Source organism: Stegodyphus dumicola, chromosome 7, assembly GCF_044657685.1.
Source record: "Stegodyphus dumicola isolate Sdum_Otavi_A_Nest chromosome 7, ASM4465768v1".
NCBI lineage: Eukaryota > Metazoa > Arthropoda > Arachnida > Araneae > Eresidae > Stegodyphus > Stegodyphus dumicola.
In genome coordinates this window covers 49,809,432-49,828,682 of record NC_140774.1, presented here as the reverse complement: position 1 = coordinate 49,828,682, position 19,251 = coordinate 49,809,432, and the positions used below count along the sequence as shown (strand labels likewise).

At 33.5% G+C, this 19,251-nt stretch overlaps 1 protein-coding gene across 1 annotated transcript in view; it reads left to right on the top strand.

Moving 5' to 3' along the window:
- LOC118197423 (uncharacterized) overlaps window positions 1–19,251 on the top strand; it is a 235,726-nt gene that overhangs the window by 206,229 nt on the left and 10,246 nt on the right. Inside the window, exons 68-73 of the mRNA XM_085820180.1 lie at window positions 88–347; window positions 7,067–7,154; window positions 9,531–9,599; window positions 10,568–10,674; window positions 17,608–17,743; window positions 18,128–18,262. Of these exons, the coding sequence (XP_085676306.1) occupies window positions 88–347; window positions 7,067–7,154; window positions 9,531–9,599; window positions 10,568–10,674; window positions 17,608–17,743; window positions 18,128–18,262 (795 nt within the window). The remainder of the gene's footprint in view (window positions 1–87; window positions 348–7,066; window positions 7,155–9,530; window positions 9,600–10,567; window positions 10,675–17,607; window positions 17,744–18,127; window positions 18,263–19,251) is intronic.

Genomic DNA, 19,251 nt, shown 5'->3' with positions numbered 1-19,251 from the left:
TTTTGAAGTTAAGTTCTCCAGACTCTGAAGAAATCTTATAACAGGTATTCATTTCTAACATAATTATTAGAAATTTCTTTTCTTTAGGACATCGCCGTCACTTTGGAGCTCGTGCAGAAAGTATCCCTGGCTTTTCCTCAGTACAGTTTGGTAGGAGGCCTGACTGACCTCAACGAGAATCAGATCCGGACTGAAATTTTTGCCCAGTTCGGCCAGGATGTATACTTGTCGCCTTTCGGCTGGAACTCTCTAGGACCTAATTATGTTTCATTGTTTATCCAAGGCTTGTTATTTTTCCTTCTTACGCTCCTTTTGGAAATCCTACCTTTAAAGCATTGGTGTCAAAGGTGAGTAAGAAAATCGTAATCATAAATATGTCTTGTAAATGGAATGCTGATGTGAAAGTAACGGAACTAAAGTAGCAGGTTTCTATTCTGCCTTTAGAAGGACAGCTGATTTTATTAATATGGATACAGTCAGAAATTAAGAAATCTGATTTAATACATGACCGTTTAATACAAGTGCTAAAAAATGCCTTCCATCCATTATGTTATTAATTTTTCTATGTATTATACATAAAAATACATGTAATATACAGGGTTCGTAAATCCATAAAGAAAATTAAAATTCATATCAAATAATTTATACAACCGAAACCAAACTTTATTGCACTAAAATGGGAAAAAATTACTTTTTTTTAAAACATATTTCTCAAACTTTTAGTGTGCCCACCTCTACTGTTTCGGCAACACCTGTATAGTACTGGGAGGATTTATTTGGACACATCTGAAAGCTGGATTTGCGAAAGTATCTCAATCAAAATTTTCCACTAGGATAGACAAGACACACAAGACGAGGAGATGATGCGTTAATTTGATAGACATCCTAGTTTTCGAATTTAATTTCCATGAGACTTCATGAGTCAGGGAGGTTTGTCAAGGACCTTTTTATCTCCGTTTACAGTAATGTCCTGCATCTTGGCAAAAGAAAATTTCGTATCACTGACGCTATGACTGCGTTCGATCCTTCCATTCTGGCACGCATGTAAGACGAAACGGTTTATCACATAGACCACAGCAAATGTGAACATATTCAGTGTTTGTGAAATATGTTAAAGTGCTTGCTGAATTTTTTTCCATTTCAATATAAAAACAATTGTTATTGGTTGTATAGTTTAGTTAGGATAAATTTTTAAAATGTTTCGCAGAATTATGAATAATCCTGCATTAATGTGTTGATACGTTGCTTTTTCCAAACGAAATTTTTTCCCAACATGAAATATATTAGTTTGTTGATATGTTGGAGATTTTTTCCAACAATAAACAGGCAACATGTCACTTTACCTCCAGCGTAACTGACGTGATAGATACAAAACTAAACGAAATAAATCCAGCACCAACAAGGAAGTACATATTAGTTTTGATTTTGGAGCGTAAGTTTCATATTTTTACAATAAGAGATAACACGAGAGTTAAGTTTTCAATTTGAAAGTTAGCAAGTGATTAAGGGTCTTAATTTTCTCATTAGAGGATGGATGTAAGACTGTCTTTTAAACCCATACATGATTTTTTTAAAATTATTTCTCACATATAAAAGTCGGTGGCTGAAGGAGGGGTATGATGCATTTAGGAAGTGCTTTAAGCTAAGGTATTTTCTCTCTCCTTTCCGCATGCCTTCGTAGCACACTCGACGCGTATTCGAGAGGTCCAGGTTCGCACACTGGCGAGGGCACTGCTCATTCTTCATGCCTCCTGCTTCAAAATAACCTAAAGACTCTACAATGGCGCTCGAACTAAAAAGTAGTGCACGATAATTCGTCACCATCAGGATTTGGTAAGTGGGTCCTCTAATCTCCAGTCGCCGTTTAAAAGGAGGACTATATAAGATATTTTCTCCCTTCCTGAAGCATGCCTTTGTGGTGTAACACACACGGCGCATATTCTAGAGGTCCAGGTTCGAGTCTTGGCGAGGGCTTTGCTCAGTTTTCCTGTCTACTGCTTCAAATTAACCTAATGACTCTACAAGCTAATTAAGCTTTTTGGAAAGAAGCCGCCTGTTAATAATAACGCTTTAAATTTTCGCTGTAAAAGATCACGTTATATATTAAAAAGAAATGTAACTTGAATGAGTGAAATTTTCTAATTAAAAATAAAATTAAGGAGTCTGAAATTAAAAATAAACTTTTATTTAAAATTAAATTATCATACATACACTTAACTATATAGTCGTAATTCAGCTTGCATCGAATTTTGAAATTGCAGCATAAAATGAAATATGGTTAATGCAAACAAAGGGGAAAAAATTTGTTTTAAAATCCTGAAAGCTTTCAGGTTTTATATAACGGCCTATAGGGCGTTTTTTTCCCCTTTACATACAATTTTCGAGAGCACATTTCTTTTTTGAACACTTACAATCTCCCCGTGAACCACAGATTTACAACACGGGCTTACAAAAGTAAGTTAAATAAAACATAAAATATTACATGCATAAATAAAACGAACAAAAACAGAGAACAAACAGCACTCTGGACTTCACGAAAACAGATAAGTTCACTGGCCAAGTCCCGCCGAACATTTTCAGACTGTTTTGCAAGCATAATTTAGGGTCATTAAAGGTAGCGTGAAAAGCTTAAATGTTTCACATCTTGAGGTGCATTTTTTTAACATTCACATAAATTATTTTATCATAGACTGAAACGAAACCGTGACCAGATAAAAACTGAGAAACTTTAAAATTAATAGAGAGGAAAGTTCGGAATGCAGTCTATGGTAAATTTCGCTCTTTACAGTACTATATTTGCATAGATGTGCTAAGAAACTCAGGGTTACATTTGTCTCCAAGTGCGAAATTATGTCATTTTTTCAGTTTGATATGAGAAAGTTGCTGCAGTATAAAATTTTGATCACCATTAGATTAATTGTTTGACTTATATTTAATCATCCACGACTCCTTTTTCTGCCACATTGAACTGAAACAGAGAAATCAAATAGTAGTCGTATCTCAGAAACCCGGGGGAAAGATACTAAAGTTTATGCATAAACGGACTCAATTCACGATTCTACTTAGAGTTTCAAATGTAAAAAAACGGCGGCTTAAACTTTTAAATTAGGCCCAGCAGCGGCGGAGCGGTAAAAGCCGCTGAACACTGGTAGTTCGGTCCGGGGTTCGAGTCCCGGCGAACGGGCTGGCTGCATGGGCGTTTTCGTGGTTTTCCCCATGTGTAACATGGATACGAGCCAGTTTCCCTAAAAAGACCTCCACGGGGCATCCCTCTCTTTCCGTGTAGTGCCTAAGGGCGGAACACGTAATAAGCCAAAAAAAACTTTTAAATTGTTGATGGTTCTACAACTTTTGCATGCGGATTGACTAGGCGCATAAAAGCCTTAACCGGAACATGGGGAAAACGCTGTTCAATCACTTTTAAAGCGCAAAATGCACAATTTGCCAACATGTAAGAGTAAAAGACTGCGCTCAACGAACCGGGGTTTATATATATATCTATGTAATACGATAACTTGCTGAAACAGATTAACTATGGTTCTCTTCGTTGAATCTTGGTGAGAATTTACCGCGTAGTCAGAAAGATGCCACTCGAAGGGAAGACTTGTAGACAGACGTGGCCGAATTGAATATCACTTTTATTGGTGGATACGAACTAATTATCAAAAATATATTCTTCATCACACACGATCATGGGCACATTTCGCACTCCACAATTTGATATAGAGTATCACCTTTTATACCCTCCCTTTTAAAGGGCGACTAGAGATGAGCGGATCCAACCGCCAAATCCTGCTGGTGACTAATTATCGTTCACCGCCTTTTATTTTAATTCGGGCGCCACTTGTAAAGCCATTAGTTTTTTTTTTTTTTTTTTTTTTTTTTTTTTTCCCATGGAGGTAAGAAAGAAAGGAGGGGCCAACTCCGCATTGCTTCGGCCATACAAATAAAAAAAAAAACGGGACACTTTCGCCTAAAAGTGTGTGTGTATTTAATTATGGCAAAGCACACTAGGACTATCTGCCTAAGGAAAGGGATGTCTTCGTGGAGGACTTTTTAAGGGAAACTGGCTCGTATACACGTTATACATGGGGAAAACCACGAAAACACCCATGCAGCCAGCCCGTTCGCGGGATTCGAACCTCGGACCGAACTACCAGTGTTCAGCGACTTTACCGCTCGGCCGCTGGTGGGCCCTTTCGTATAAAAGAAACATTCATTGTGTGACGAATAATAGCAATTTGTATAGTTTAGTGACATTTGCGCAAAAAATCGCATCTTGTTTATTTTTCGATAACTAACAACAGCGATTTTGATTATGAATTTGTTTTATAAAATTATAAGCTGTTGAACTAAAAAAATATAGATTTTAGCAAAAATGTTATGCTTAATGAAAAATACCTTACTGTACTTTAAAATTGCATACGTCTTTCGAAAACACTTGATAGAGTATTCGCTACTTTTATTTTATGTTCCAAACGCAAAAATGTTTTAAATAAAATAAATATAATTATTAAATTAATGTAAATTATAATGATTATAAATATATAATAACCTTAATAATGAATCGTGAACATAAATTGAAATCCTGTTGACAAATACGTTTATAAAACTATTTAAGCAGGAATTGTTCGTACTGGAAAGCAATCTGCTAGAAAGTATTGTAAAGCAAATTCTATAAGATGCGTACTTAAGGAAGTAATAAAGAAGAGTTTTAAAATATGTATTGTTGAAATTAAGGATAAAACAAATTTGATAAGTATAATTAAAAGAATTATTCCCCTTACATTTTATAATAACTCAGTTACAAATTTTAAATAATATTTAAAATAAAATCCCCCTTTTTCCCGTTTAGAAATATTTAGAGAAAGTTAAGTACATAGAAATGAGCACCAATAGTTAACGTATTTCACTATTAAAACAAAATGTGCTCTAATTTAAAATGAACTGAATAGAGCATAATTATAAATTGACTTCGATTTTTCGATTTAAAAGATGCCTCAGAAGCTAAAAAATCATGTCATATTTGAGAGAGTATTTTTGAAGAAGATCTATAAATAGAAAAGAAATAATGCAATATTAAAATTACTTTATTACTTTGAAATTACTTTACTACTTTATTACTTTAATCTTAATTTTTGTAATCCTTTACCGAATAAAATCGAATTACCTTAATTTTTTTTTCTAATGTAATTAACGAAAACTTGTTAAAATATTTCATTCAAATTAAACCGTTCTGAGCAAACTGTTCTGTGAAAAGTATAGCATTTAATTCCGTTCAGAATGAAATGTTGTTTAATTTTTTTTTTACATACTTAGGGCTCTGAAATATTATATAAAAAGAAAATATATACATCTATATGTATATTTACGACGTAATTACAAAATGTTTACATCCGATCGTGTTCAAACCCATCGATCTTAATGGTAAGTCACTTAATGCTTTGTTCACCACGAAAGGATCGCCAGTGCTTCAGCGTATGGGGAAAACCAGTTAGGGCCTCTCCTTCTTACTTGTTACCGCCAATTTTAAATTTTTTTTTTTTTTTTTTTTTTTTTTTTTTTTTATAATATAAGCAGGAAACGTGAAAAATGAGAAATGCCTCTCCGGAACTCGAACCTGGACCTCTCGAATACGCATCAAAGTATGCATCCAATTACTTCGCGAAGGCAGAAGAAAATACATTATAACTTTATAGTTATAAAAGCATTTATGACACTTGTGACCTGGCAAGCGTTGTCATTCCAATAGACATAAGATCTTTAACTTAAACTTTCCACGTCGTCCCACAAATAGCCAAATCCAAGAATGCTTCCATTTGACATTGCATAATTAAATTATAACTGAAATTATAACTGTAGTTGTATAAGAAACTGGGATATTCAAATGCTGTTAACTTACTTCTTAATAATTAATATCCGAAAATACTATAATTATATAATAAAAGTTCATGTTACGCATGTTACATACCTAGCATAAAATAATCGTTTTGATATGATATTTATTTCATATGTTTATTCCACATTTAAAAAATATAATAAGAACTTTAATCCCTTAAATTTCGCATTAAAAATGTATTTGCTTAACCTGTACGGAATTTATCAATTTTCAATGAAAATTCTTGAAGAACAATATAACAAACTCAAATTCATAAGGCTATGTTATAGCCAAATCCTCTTTTTTTTTTTTTTTTTTTTTTTTTTTTTTTTTCTTTTCCTTGGGACATATATTAAAAAAATGCTGGGTTGCCTTGTAAATGAGGCCACTTTGGTCATTGCGCTGTTTGTAAATGCCTTAATTTATGAAATTTTATAACTCACCTCTATAGATTTAATAAACTCAAAAATGTGTAGGTTTTATAATAGGTTCTGAGCTAATTTAACAATTTCTCTAACAAATGACGATACAGTACGTTAATGTATAAGTGGCAGATTTCAAATTTTTAATCGAATATGTTTTAAACAGCCCACCTTTTCATAAAATGTATTGCAAACTTTACGACTTTAATGAAAAAACAGAAACATTTCAGAGGGATTGCACATCTATTTAAATATTTAATACGTACCATGAGCACCACACTAAACTCACGAATTTGCCGTCTTTTTCATTTACACGCATTATCTAGGCTGTTTTTTAATATTTTGCACTCTCTAAAAGACAAAAATATATTTTCTGATATACATGTCTTAAGATTTTCCTATGGAAGTTATAAGAGATATGCATAAGTCATCAATCTGTTATCATAAATATATAAATAGACTATAAAGGATAGTAAAATTGTTTGAGTATACTACTATTATATGCCATTTGGACAGCTGGCGATCGCTCTATCAGCACTTCGATAGATTTTGATACAAACCACTTTCTTGTAGAATGTCCTTTACGAAGACATCCCTCCCATTAGACAGATAGATATATTTAGTATGCTTTGCCATAATCCAGTATATTAACTAATTATAAGAATTCTTTCTTTTCCTTTTATATCAGTTCAAATTCATTCATTAATTTTCTGTGTTATTCTTAATTCTTAAGAGAATGTGAGAACATAAAATTACATTTTTTCAGGTTAATATTTGGTAGCAAAAGGCCAGTAATGTCTACTGTTACGGAAGATGATTCAAAGTTTTTACTACAGATTCAAAATATTTCTCAAGTATGTATTTTTAAGAGAAATGTATATATATACTATATATATATATATGTGTGTGTGTGTGTATGCTTATGTATGTACTTAAATAATTTAATTTACTATTTATTCGCTTAGATAAAAATTAATCTTCCTAGTATAAATATTTATGTGCTGTGACACCCGCAGAGAGGAAAACAACTCTGTTTGTTAAAAAAAGATTTTTATCCAAATTAATTTAGAGGAGGGGTTTCCAATCCTATGCCCGTGGGCACCAGGTCCCGCCGATCGTTTAACGTGTGCCCACCGCTGTGCGATGACGATAAAAATGTTTTAGTTTTCAATAAAATTCTATACGAACGTTTTTTCATTCTTAATGAAATAGAAATTGCATCCAACACAGATACCAGCACTTCCTGTAGTTATTCAAGCGAAATCGATCTCTCTCTCTCTTTTCATGTGCATGTATTATTAACTCTGTCCAACTATAAATTCTAACTAGTGTGATAAAGTAAATGGTGCCCGCCGTCCAGCAGATATTCTAGAATGTGTTCTTAGGAATAAAAAGGTTGGGGACCCCAGATTTGGAGGGATACAACAAGATCGGTTATTATAAATTTTGAATACGAAGTCTCTTTCCTTATCAGATTCATCATTTGATAGCATTATTTTAATACTTGGGGAACACTTTAGCAAATAAACAGTTTCAGTGTGGCAATCAAATAATAAATATATAATAACTTTAAAAATATGTGTTAATATAAACAATTTAAAAAAATAGTATAGTCGTAGACACCACGATCCTTTAATGTCGATGCAAGTAGTAACAGCATAATGGAATAATAAAAGAAACAACACTTTTGTATTATGGCTGTAAAAGCCGTTCTTATCATTTCGTGCATTTCTTCAATGTAAGAAAAACATTTTCCTTTGAGAAGCACCTTTTAGGACAAGTAAATAACTACATGAAGTGCGATTCTTGAGAATAATGGAGAGGGCTTGAATACACTTGTTTGGGAGTTAAACATTGTTTGTGTATAGGCTAGTGTGAAAGCGCTTTGTTTTATACTACAGCGCAGTTGGAATAATGGTTTATGATTGAATAATGTAAAATTTAGCATTAAAAATCAGCTGCCTAATTCTCAGCATTAAGAGATACTTGTCTGGTCTGGTAATAAGCGAGTTTTTCAAAATGCAGTGTAGTTTGATATTCTCCATAACTTAATTCTCATTAACAAAGCCTAGCAACAAGTGACCATGACTTCAACCTGGAGGAAATTATGGCCAAACTGTGCTGCAGACACTGACTTTGAAGATTTTAATACAGAGGACTTATTTGTTAGACATAATATTGTTTCTCTATATAAAATCAGTGACTATGGAACAAAAAAAAAAAAATTAGCTCAGCGCGGAAAAATTGCGACAGTTTCAAAAGCAGCAACAAAGCCAACTGTGAAGAAAATGTTTTCTGAAGAAAGAGGAAGGAAGGGATGATGATCTTAGTTTTTTGTACCCAAAATTTTTGCAAAATGGAGTAAGATGCAAAGCTTCATGGAACGATGTCATTCTGATAAAGTAGTAGCAAAGCACAGAATAAGCATTTGCAGAGATCCTGCCGTATCTAACTTTAGGAGCATTTTGAAATATAGACCATTAAGAAAATATACTGGAAATATGTTTTCAGACAACGATCCAGTAGGTCCCAAACAGAGTTGGCTGGCCCTAAATGATAAAAAAAAGAGAGAGGGACTCTCGAAGGCAGAGGGACTCTCTGTGTTACCAAAGAGATTCTTCTCCAAATATATTTCTTCCTTTTTTAAAACTAAATTAAGTTTTCTTCTATTTTTATATGTTCTGTATTGCGTTTACCTTTTTGCCGTCTTAGATTTAATGATTCTCAGTTGGTTTTGTTTTATAAATTTATGCCAAAGCTTCTGTCGTAAACGTTCAAATATGCACTCAACAGTGCTCTAGGAATGGATTAATCAATCCATTTTACATTAACTAAAGAAAAATTTTCTAAGGAAAACAATTTTCAGTTTGCAAACCCTTTAGTTCACGAACGGCCTTTATGGACGAATTGTTTTCGTAAACTGAGGCTTCACTGTATATCTGAAGTTAGAAAAAAAGGTAAAAGTGTGCTCTCTTCTATCAATTCCTTCTTAAATTCACTTTAAAATTTAATCTTTCGTATAACTTTTATACAAAGTTTTTTTGAAATCATTACCAACAATTATATAAATTTTAAAGTAAGCTAAAATGAAAATTCATATACTTTTTAGAAATGTATGAAAATTTATTTTCAAAAAAGAAAATCTGAAACTAGTCATTAATTTTTATTATAATAGTGCCTTTCTTTTTCTGAATTACAGAAGATAATAAGCGTAATTTCTAATTTTGCAGGTATACCCCAGTAAAGCTGGAAACAAATATGCTGTTGATAACTTAAGTCTAAACATACCAGTGGGTGAAGTAAGTATTAATCCGTCATAGTTAAAATGTGTACGTTATTAATAGAAGGGATTTGAAAAATATGACCTGTATTTTTCTGTATATTTTCATATTTTTCACAAAGTTCTGAAAGTTAAAATGCAATTTTTCCTCCATTGTCTGAACAAATATTTACAGATGCTCAATATCGGTTTTCAGTTAATGTTCAGTATCGATGTTCAGTTAATGTTCGGTTTTTCAGTTAATATTTTTTGGCGTACCAATCAAGTAAATTTCTTTTAACTTGAAACATACCAAAATTTTTCTCAAATTTCTGAGGTATCTTCATGTGTACGTATGGTATGGATTTGTATGAAAAAGAGTGTGAAAAGTATATTTTAGCATTAGAAACATCTTTAGAAAAATCCGTACAAATGTTTCTGTTTCGTTACTTCATGCTACCATCCATGCAACCAGTATTGGAAATGGATGAGATGTAAGACTTTTATCCTCTGCGCTGCCTGATACATAGCCAATTTGCATAGTGATGCTGTACAATGTGACAGATCTTTCAATTTGTCTTTCAAACTATAATCATAAAGCTTAACAAACTGAGAAAGTAATAAATATACTTCTTAATAATTTAAATTATACTTTTTAATAATATGATTTACTGATTCAGAATACATTTCATTTTTAATTATATTCAGCTTATAAATATTACAAATATTTATAGCATTATTCTCATTAATAACAGATGTTTCTGTTGACTTATATTATGTCTTTCAGCACGAATTTTTTTTCATTAGTAATATAATATTCCTGTTATTACCTACCTAATAATTAAATAGTCCAGCTTTTCACTTATGAGCACAAATTTATCACTACTCATATAAAATCAGTATCAGTTTAATATTATATTACTAATGGACAGTTTTTGTACGATTACTTAAGCTCAAATTATATTACGGATCGTAATAATTTCGTATCCATTTTATGCTATTTTTTAGTGTTTTGGCCTGGTTGGAGCAAACGGTGCCGGGAAAACTACATTATTTCGTCTTCTGATCGGAGAAATTCGTCCCACATCTGGCAGAATACTTCGCATTGGTTCCCAGTCAGTATTATCAGTAATTATATTTATTCCAATATTTAAATGCAATGAAAGTTCTTCTTTATTTATCTATTATTGTCAACTTAAAAAGTCATTCAGAATACAAGAAATATAGAACAATATTTTCTAATATAAGTGAGTTGAATTCAGAACCTTTCATGAATGTTATCAGTAAGTATATAAGACCGTTTTCGACGAAATTTAGAGTTTTCATTATAGTTAAAAAGCTTATTTGAGGTTAAAATACTTGATCAGAGATCTAGAGAATGCCCCAGGTCGAATATATCGAATATCCCGTGTATTGAGGAAAAAGACCAGCATGCTTAAAAGTGCCGTCTTACACCGCTGAAAGGTGAGGCAACGAAAGCTCCGAAGATATGACACAGCCATGAACATTGAAGCATCACTTATATAGCAGTAGTTGGTCAAAGTACTGGATATGTGGATAAGGAAGGAGTACTCAATGGCATCCCATACTCATGATGCTAGACCGGTATGATGATGAACAATTCAGCCTTCGTACCCGTCCCGCATTTTTTCCACCCGATTAGATTACATTACGATTCCCTTTCGGCAATCATAATGTAATCTCGGTTCCTATAGGCTTTCATAATGCTGTAAAAGCGGGATTCATCAGCTGATACCGGTGATGTAACATCAACGGAAGCAAAGTAATCGTTACCTTGTTGATAGTTCGTAACACTGCGGATGTCGTCGTACCATACATGCAGATTTACTTGGTGCAATATAACATACCCAGGTTCATCGCCTAGGATACGTGATGGAGTTCTACAATCTCTAAAGTGATACAGACAAGGTGCCTGTCGTCTCAAGCGCTGGTTGAGTGGAGGCCGTTGAAATACCATACACTGCTCGGAGTAGCCCTCTTGGACTCAGAGACTGCAAATTCTCATAACATCCACTGGATCTCGAGATGAGCTAACGATGATAGAATTAAAACGATGAGTTTGTAAAGTCATTATTTTAAATTAACCCATTATTACGGTTTCGGTCTCTACTATAACACCTCCTTTCCGCATTCCTCACCAGAATGAGGTAGCCAGTATTTAAACTGAGGTTTTGGGTTTCTGAGACCGAACGTGTTTCTCGCTTCGCGTGCACTCTATGTGTTAGTTTCTTGTTTTCTTGTTTTTTTTTTCTATGCTCTGATAGTCGTAGTTATTCAACTTCGCATTCTATTGCTGTCGACATTTTTTTTATTTATTTATTTTTATTTTTATTTTTATTTTTTTATGTTTTGACGTTCCGGTAGAGTTACTGAACCAGCTTATAGTAATATAATAATAGTGACGCTCCGGTAGGGTTACTGAACCAGCTTATAGTAATGTAATGATAGTTGTGTAGTCTTTGACTACTGTTCCACGTTTGATTTGACTGTTGTATTTAGTTGCATCACCACAACCTGAGGCTGATATTGCACAAGAGAGTGAGTTTATGTTCTAAATTATGTTTGAATGAAAAGGTTATTTAAATCCACTCACGATTTTGTAGATGCTTCAGACATAGCGATAATTCCCTTCACACCTGTTAGAGTTGTTAGATTAATTAATATTACCAGATCAAGTGAACCAGACCAGATTAAGTAACATTATCCGGTCAAGTTTACTATGGTACCATTAATGTATCTTTTGATTTTTAAGAGTGTCATTATATTTTCTTCCTATAATTTTATAGTGGCTCACCAGTGGCCGAGCGGTAAAGTCACTGAACAGTGGTAGTTCGGTCCGAGGTTCGCATCCCGCGAACGGGCTGGCTGCATGGGCGTTTTCATGGTTACCCCTATGTGCAACGTGTATACGAGCCAGTTTCTCTTAAAAAGTCCTCCACAGAGGCATCTCTTTCCTTAGGCAGATAGCTCTCGAGGCTTTGTCGTAATCACATCAAACCAAACCACATCCTATAAGTTTATCGTTTTTTACTGCAGGAATTCAACAGCTATGATTAATATTTCATATTTTTTAAATCATCAGTTTCACGTAACAAGGGGACTCCACGGGCTCCGGCACCTCGTGAAGTTCTCGAATTTCCAATAGCACCATCCACCCTTGACCTTTCCCTTCAAACTTCAGGTTTGTTGTCCTCTTACTTCGTGGGGTAGCAATTTTAAAGACCTGCAGAGTATAACACAAAACCGATTAATTCGTGCATCACAATAGTTTTACTAAGTATACAAGTTAAAAAAGCAAATTTTACTCTCTTTATGTTTATAAAATTATATACTAATTCTTATTATTGAAGTATGTAATCTTCATTAAGGGAATTAGGAAGGAATGTAAACATTTGGCGAGTGGCGCCTGTTAACAGAAAAACACCAGTTTTCGTAAAGAAGGTAATATCTCGTAATTGTTATTTTTCTCTCCTGCATTTTAGGCGAAAATAAAAGATTAAATTTTTGGACCTACCTTCAACAAAATAGCATACTGTGCAGTATTTTCAAAGTTACGGGATCCTGGCATGTAGAAAAGTGTACATTGATAGATACAACAGGCGACTTCATTTGAAAATAAATACACAATACTACTGGCTTCAAGTCCGGTGAGAATGCTGGCGAGTCCATACGGGTGACATCCTCCGATTGAAGGCATTCGCTTACGATGTTTGCACGATGAGGACGGACGTTGTCATCCATAAACACAAATTGTGCGCCCATGGCGCCCCGAAACAAACGTACATGTTGTTCCAGAATGACGTCCCGATAGATTTGGCTTGTCATGGTTCCAATTTGAACATGTTCTGGAACCCAGAATAATTCCACCACTAACGAGCACTCCGGCACCACCGTAACGGTGTCGTTCAATGATGTTTTCTTGGTGGTAACGGGTACCTGGAGCTCTCCATATGAAAGTCCGGCGAGAATCAGACTGCAAGCTAAACCTGGACTCGTCGGAAAACATCACACAAGCCCACTGTTGTGGTGTCCATAATGCATGCTCTCTACTCCAGGCTAACAGCAGGCGACAGTGAGTTGCAGTAAGTGGAACGCATCTGACAGGTTTACGAGCATATAGACCAATCTTCCCTAAGCGTCTGTACACGGTCTGGCTTGAAATTGTCGTACCAGTGGCTGAAGAGAGCTGACGAGACAGGTCTGAAGTTGTGCTCCGCCTGTTTCTTTTGGCAGTAACTGCCAAATGCTGGTCCTCATTCGGCGCTGTAACTCTGGGGCGGCCTGTGCTGTAACGTCTACTCACATTACCATCATCTTGGAATCGTTACCAAAGCCTGGAGATAACACTCTGGGCAATTCCAAGTTCGTCTGATACTTCCAGTTGGGTACGCTCACATTCCAGACGGCCGATAATTCTACTACGTAAAATATCATCCAAATGCGTCCTTTGTGTCATAACTATTCGGTTATTGCACTGAAATGCTTATAAAGCGCCTGCGAACAATTTTACTTCTTTGCCTGCATTCCTTATATATCACTCTCGTCATTGTGACGTACCATCGGTGTCATCTGGTTACTTCCTGAAATTTGCATATGATTCTTGAAGATGTGTGTAGTGATTTTACAGGTGATATATTTATTTTAGAGTTCGATTTCCGCGTGACTCCGAATTATCCTTAATTTATGGACATGAGTGTAAATAATGATTATGCAACACGAAATAATGCGATAAAGTTTTGTATACGCTATATCTGTATCTGTTGATCTTGTATCTGTTCATCATCTTATTAAAGAAATAACAATATATTTCTTTAAATTTCTGAAAAAATTATTGACGCAATTTCGGCTACATCTCTTTCATGGTCGACGGGATTTCATAATCATATAAGATGTTTTATTTTCGTATATTTAAGGTCTATGAAATCTGTCGGCTATTATATCTGAAATGCTCCCTCCCTCCGGGAATTATTCAATTATCTTGCATAATTATTCAATTATCTTGCATAATTATGCAATTATCTTGCATAATTTTGAATGAAAGCTTTTTAATGTTTAAGTTAACAGCAAGTAAGCTGTTTTTGTAATTTTGGAGTAGAAAGTTCTTACATTCATTTAGCTTTTCTACAGTGAATTGCATTTTTATATGCTCAACTGTATGGCAATTTTGCACCACCAGTAGTCCAATGGTTAAGACCTCTGAATGCTGGTGGTTCGATCCCTCGCAAACAGGCTGGCTGCATGGTTAATGTTCGTGATTTTTGCCATACGTAACGCGAATACGAGCCAGTTTCCCTTAGAAAGTTCTCCACCCTTTAGGCAGATAGCCCCATAAGTTTTGCCATTCTGTTAATCATAACCATATCCGGAATTTTCACGTATACGGCGTTTCCCGATTTTTTACTATAATGCAATAGTAACATTAATTATTAAATCAATAGAATGGATAAAGTTGATAGAGATCTAATAGTTATCAATTATTAAAATTATGCTTTGTTAGTAAAAGGTATAAATCACAACTTTTGACACTTGTAGCTAATTTCTCGCTTTCAAAAGATGGCACAAAGCTCTAATTAATGTTACGAATTTTTGTATATATGTAAATAATCTGAATGAAGTTATTTTTGAAATTATAGTATATTTTGTATAATGTGCCAAGAAAATCTGAAGAGTCGAATGTCTGCCAGAAAAACATGATTACAGGGAGAAATCTGTTTAACATTGAGGTAAATTGCTATCTCGCTGAATTGCCGAGATATCGCCAAGCTAGCATTAGTTTTGGCGACCATTTTGGTCCCGTTCCTTCGTAACTGTAATTTGTCCTGTAATTGATCCCAATGTGTAATTGTAATTGTATCCGACCCTTATATGTAATTTTAACCGTATATGCTCTTCAGTAATTTCAATAAATGGAAAGTACTAAAGATCTCTCAGTGGCCGGGGTAAAACTATATAAGACCGAAGAAAGCACTAGCTCTCACTTTCTCAGTTCAGAGTCGAGTATTGAGATATCTTCATGTGAATTTCGCTCTTTAGATGTCCATTGCATTGCATTTTGTTTAACGTTTTTAGTGTAGTACTGATTGTGGTCTCTGATACTAAGAAGAGCTGTATGAGTGTTTTTGTGGAAGGTCAGAGAATGTAAAGTGTTCGTTTTGGTTAAAATATATATATATGTGATGTACCAGCTTTTGTCCGGAATAAATAGATTATATATATAATATATGTATATAATTATGTTTTTCGATATATATATATCAGGTTATTGTTGTCACTGTGTGCATTCAATCTATTACGCACACAACAATATTGTTTATGGAAAAGAGTACATAATATGTATCCTACGCGTAATTTATTTCAATTTTTAAGAATTTTATTATAATAATATCAAGACCTCTGTCACCACTTGATATCTAAAGTTAACCAAAATAATTCAAATACCCTTAAGCAACCAGTATTGTCCACATTTAGAAATACTGCTCTGCTACTCAATTGTCAAGTTTTCTTGTTTTAAGATATAAATAAAAGAAACTTTTGGTTTTATATTTCTGATAACTGTCGGCTAGTATTATATTTATTGTAATAAATATAGTACTAGAATCTTTCGAAATTTAAGTATGATAATAAAAATGTTTCTTATTACTTATTTATATTGCTCTCTGTTTTTAAGTTATTTCATTACCTATTGAGTCCATAAACTACTTTTGCTGGGACCTTTTCTTTAAACATTACAATAAAAAAACAAGTTTTTATACAAAGAAATAACTTCATATAGCAATGTATTGATATTTTGGTCAATAACTATTTGCCATCTTTCAGAAACTTAATGATTGCACTTTCAAAAAAAAATAAATAAATAAATAAATAAATAAATATATATATATATATTTTTTTAAGAAAAAAAAAAAAAAACTTCCAGTTGTTGATAGCTGATATTATTAACTGAAATGAAGGTTTTTTTTAACTCAACAAAGTTTTGCAGAGCATAAAATGAATAAGTCTATTGATGAAATGTTGTAGCTATGTGGATGTCATAATACATTCCCAATAAGCTTCAATAATTTCTCATGAGTGACTAAAGATACAAATGTAATAATGTAATTTGGCATTATAATTATGAAACACAGTATCAGAATTATTTGTATGTGTCACAATTCTGTTTAAAAGAACGTTTCAGTTTTATTAGTTGTTGACAGTATATTGACAGTATTTGGTAAAAGCTCATGATTTTGGTCAAGCTTTGGTAATACATAATTCTTTTATAATCCTCCGGAATATAAACATAATTTTCTTCTGATAAATGTTAGGACCATGATCTTTTGCATTCAGTGTTACTGTAAAAAATTACCAGTTAACATTTTTCGTTACCAGTTATTAATCGTTTCAAAAATTGATCAATTTCTTAATATTTTAAAAGCAAATCACATAGCCATTATGTTGTAGCAAATGAATTTCTTTTGAGTTCATACGGAATCCAAACATCCAGCATTTTTATATAACTAAACGTATTCAAATGGTTGTTTTGAATGTACTTTTGACTCTCAGCAGGCTTACATACAATTATATGACAGCATAAATCACAGCTCTTAATTTGTCATCATCAGTATTAGTTGGTTTATTAGAACGCAATCCATTTGGAACTGAAAAATCACTAGAATGAAATTCTGTAAACTAATTACTGGCATATACGTTATGTTAGTGCATCACCACCATACACACCAAAAAAAAACTTGTATACATCTACAGCTCTTTATAGAAATAAAAAAGTAAAATGTGAATTTTCATTCTCAATACATAAGAATAAAATGCTGATGCAAATATTCTATGATTTCAATAATTTTTATTCAAACTATCCGCTAATACCTGTGTATTGCTTGCCATAATGTATTCTCAAAGATTTATTTCAAATAACATTAAAATTTCTGTCATACTACAACTCTCTTTTGAGAAAAACGAAAGTAGTTTCTGGACAACTCATTATTTCATTACGTATTGGAAATATATTAAGTTAATAAAATAATGCTTTCCAGATCAAAAGCATATGAGAAGCACCGCTTCCTTGGTTACTGTCCTCAGAAGGATGCTCTTGATCCCCTCCTCACTGCTAGACAGCATTTAGAAGTTTATGCTGGTCTAAGAGGCATACATCCATCTCAAACACAAAAGGTCTGATTTATTATAATTATTATTTGCTTTTAATAACAAAAACAATATAAAATTTTCTTATTAAAACATAGATTTTTATATATCCTTATCAAACAATGTAAAATACTTTTATCAAAAAAAAAAAAAAAAAAAAAAAAAAAAAAAACAATAATCAGCTAATAATTGCAATTAACAGTCCTTACATGAACTGTTAAGTTACTGTGAACATCTTAATGGCCTGAACGCTGAGTGACGATTTAACTCTAAAAGGAGTAGGTTTATTTATTTGAATCATTTTTTAATCATTTTTCTGTTTTTAACTTGTTCTCTAATATATGAATACTTCTTATTTTGCAATTTCTCTTATACTAGTACTTACAATAAAATTTAAAACTTTGTTTTCAGTTGGTTGACCATAGCCTACAAAGCCTAGAACTAAGCATCCATGCTGACTGCCCAGTACGAACACTCAGTGGAGGTACCAAGAGAAAACTCTGCACTGCCATTGCCACCATGGGAGATCCTGAGCTAGTTCTTTTGGTAAGAAGAGTTTTTTAGATTAATTATGCAGGGAATTCTTTCGGTACAGTTGAGCAAAAATTTATTATATATAGATAAAATATAATACGTAAGTCACATCAAAAAAGTAGTATTGTTTGGTAATTAAAAAAATGAAAGAAGTTGAAGAAGAACATCTTTCCAGTTTGAATACATATACCACTTTAGAACTATCATCCCATACAAGTACTCTGACAGTGAAGCATTTATCTTACTTCGAGACAAGCTTTTATACATTCATCATACACTTCTACCACTAGTCCATCAGCAGGATACTGTATCTGCAAAAGCAGTAGGAGGCAATCAAATTCATCCAGTATAAATCAATGGGTGAGAACTGTTTTGTAAATTTTTGTCATAGTAGAGATTATACTAGTAGCTGTGCGAGTGATTTTATATGTGAAGAGATGAAAATGAACTGGAAATAAAGTGAGAGCTTTGATATGCTACAAAAACGTAGGCATGCGAAATTCATCCTCAGATCATAAAAATTTATGGTGCTGAGTAATGGGCAATGATACATAACAATGTTGGAAGAGTATAGAATCAATAGAGTTGAAAGTTTAAGAGTGGAGGGACAAATGTTCATGATGAAGAATGCTATGGCCAGCTGTGACTATGAAATAAAACATAACTAAACAGCGGTCGACTATATGGGTCTTCCGAGACGAGGCAAATCCAGCAAAAGTTGTTCGCGGAAGAAGCACATTGAAGCAAAGCAAATGGTTGCCTGTTTCTTCGGAATTACCGGTCACGTGGTGACAACGGCGTGAGAGCAAAGCAGGATGGTCAATTCCGAATGATACACGACCATTTGTTTGCCAGAAGACATCGGGGAAATTCGAAAAATGCAGAAGAAGCAAATCATTCTTCGTCATGACAATGCGAGCTTTCACACATCGGCTCAAACAAAGGAATTTTTGACGAGCCAAAACATCGAATTGAAGGTCATCTGCCGTGCAGCCCTGATT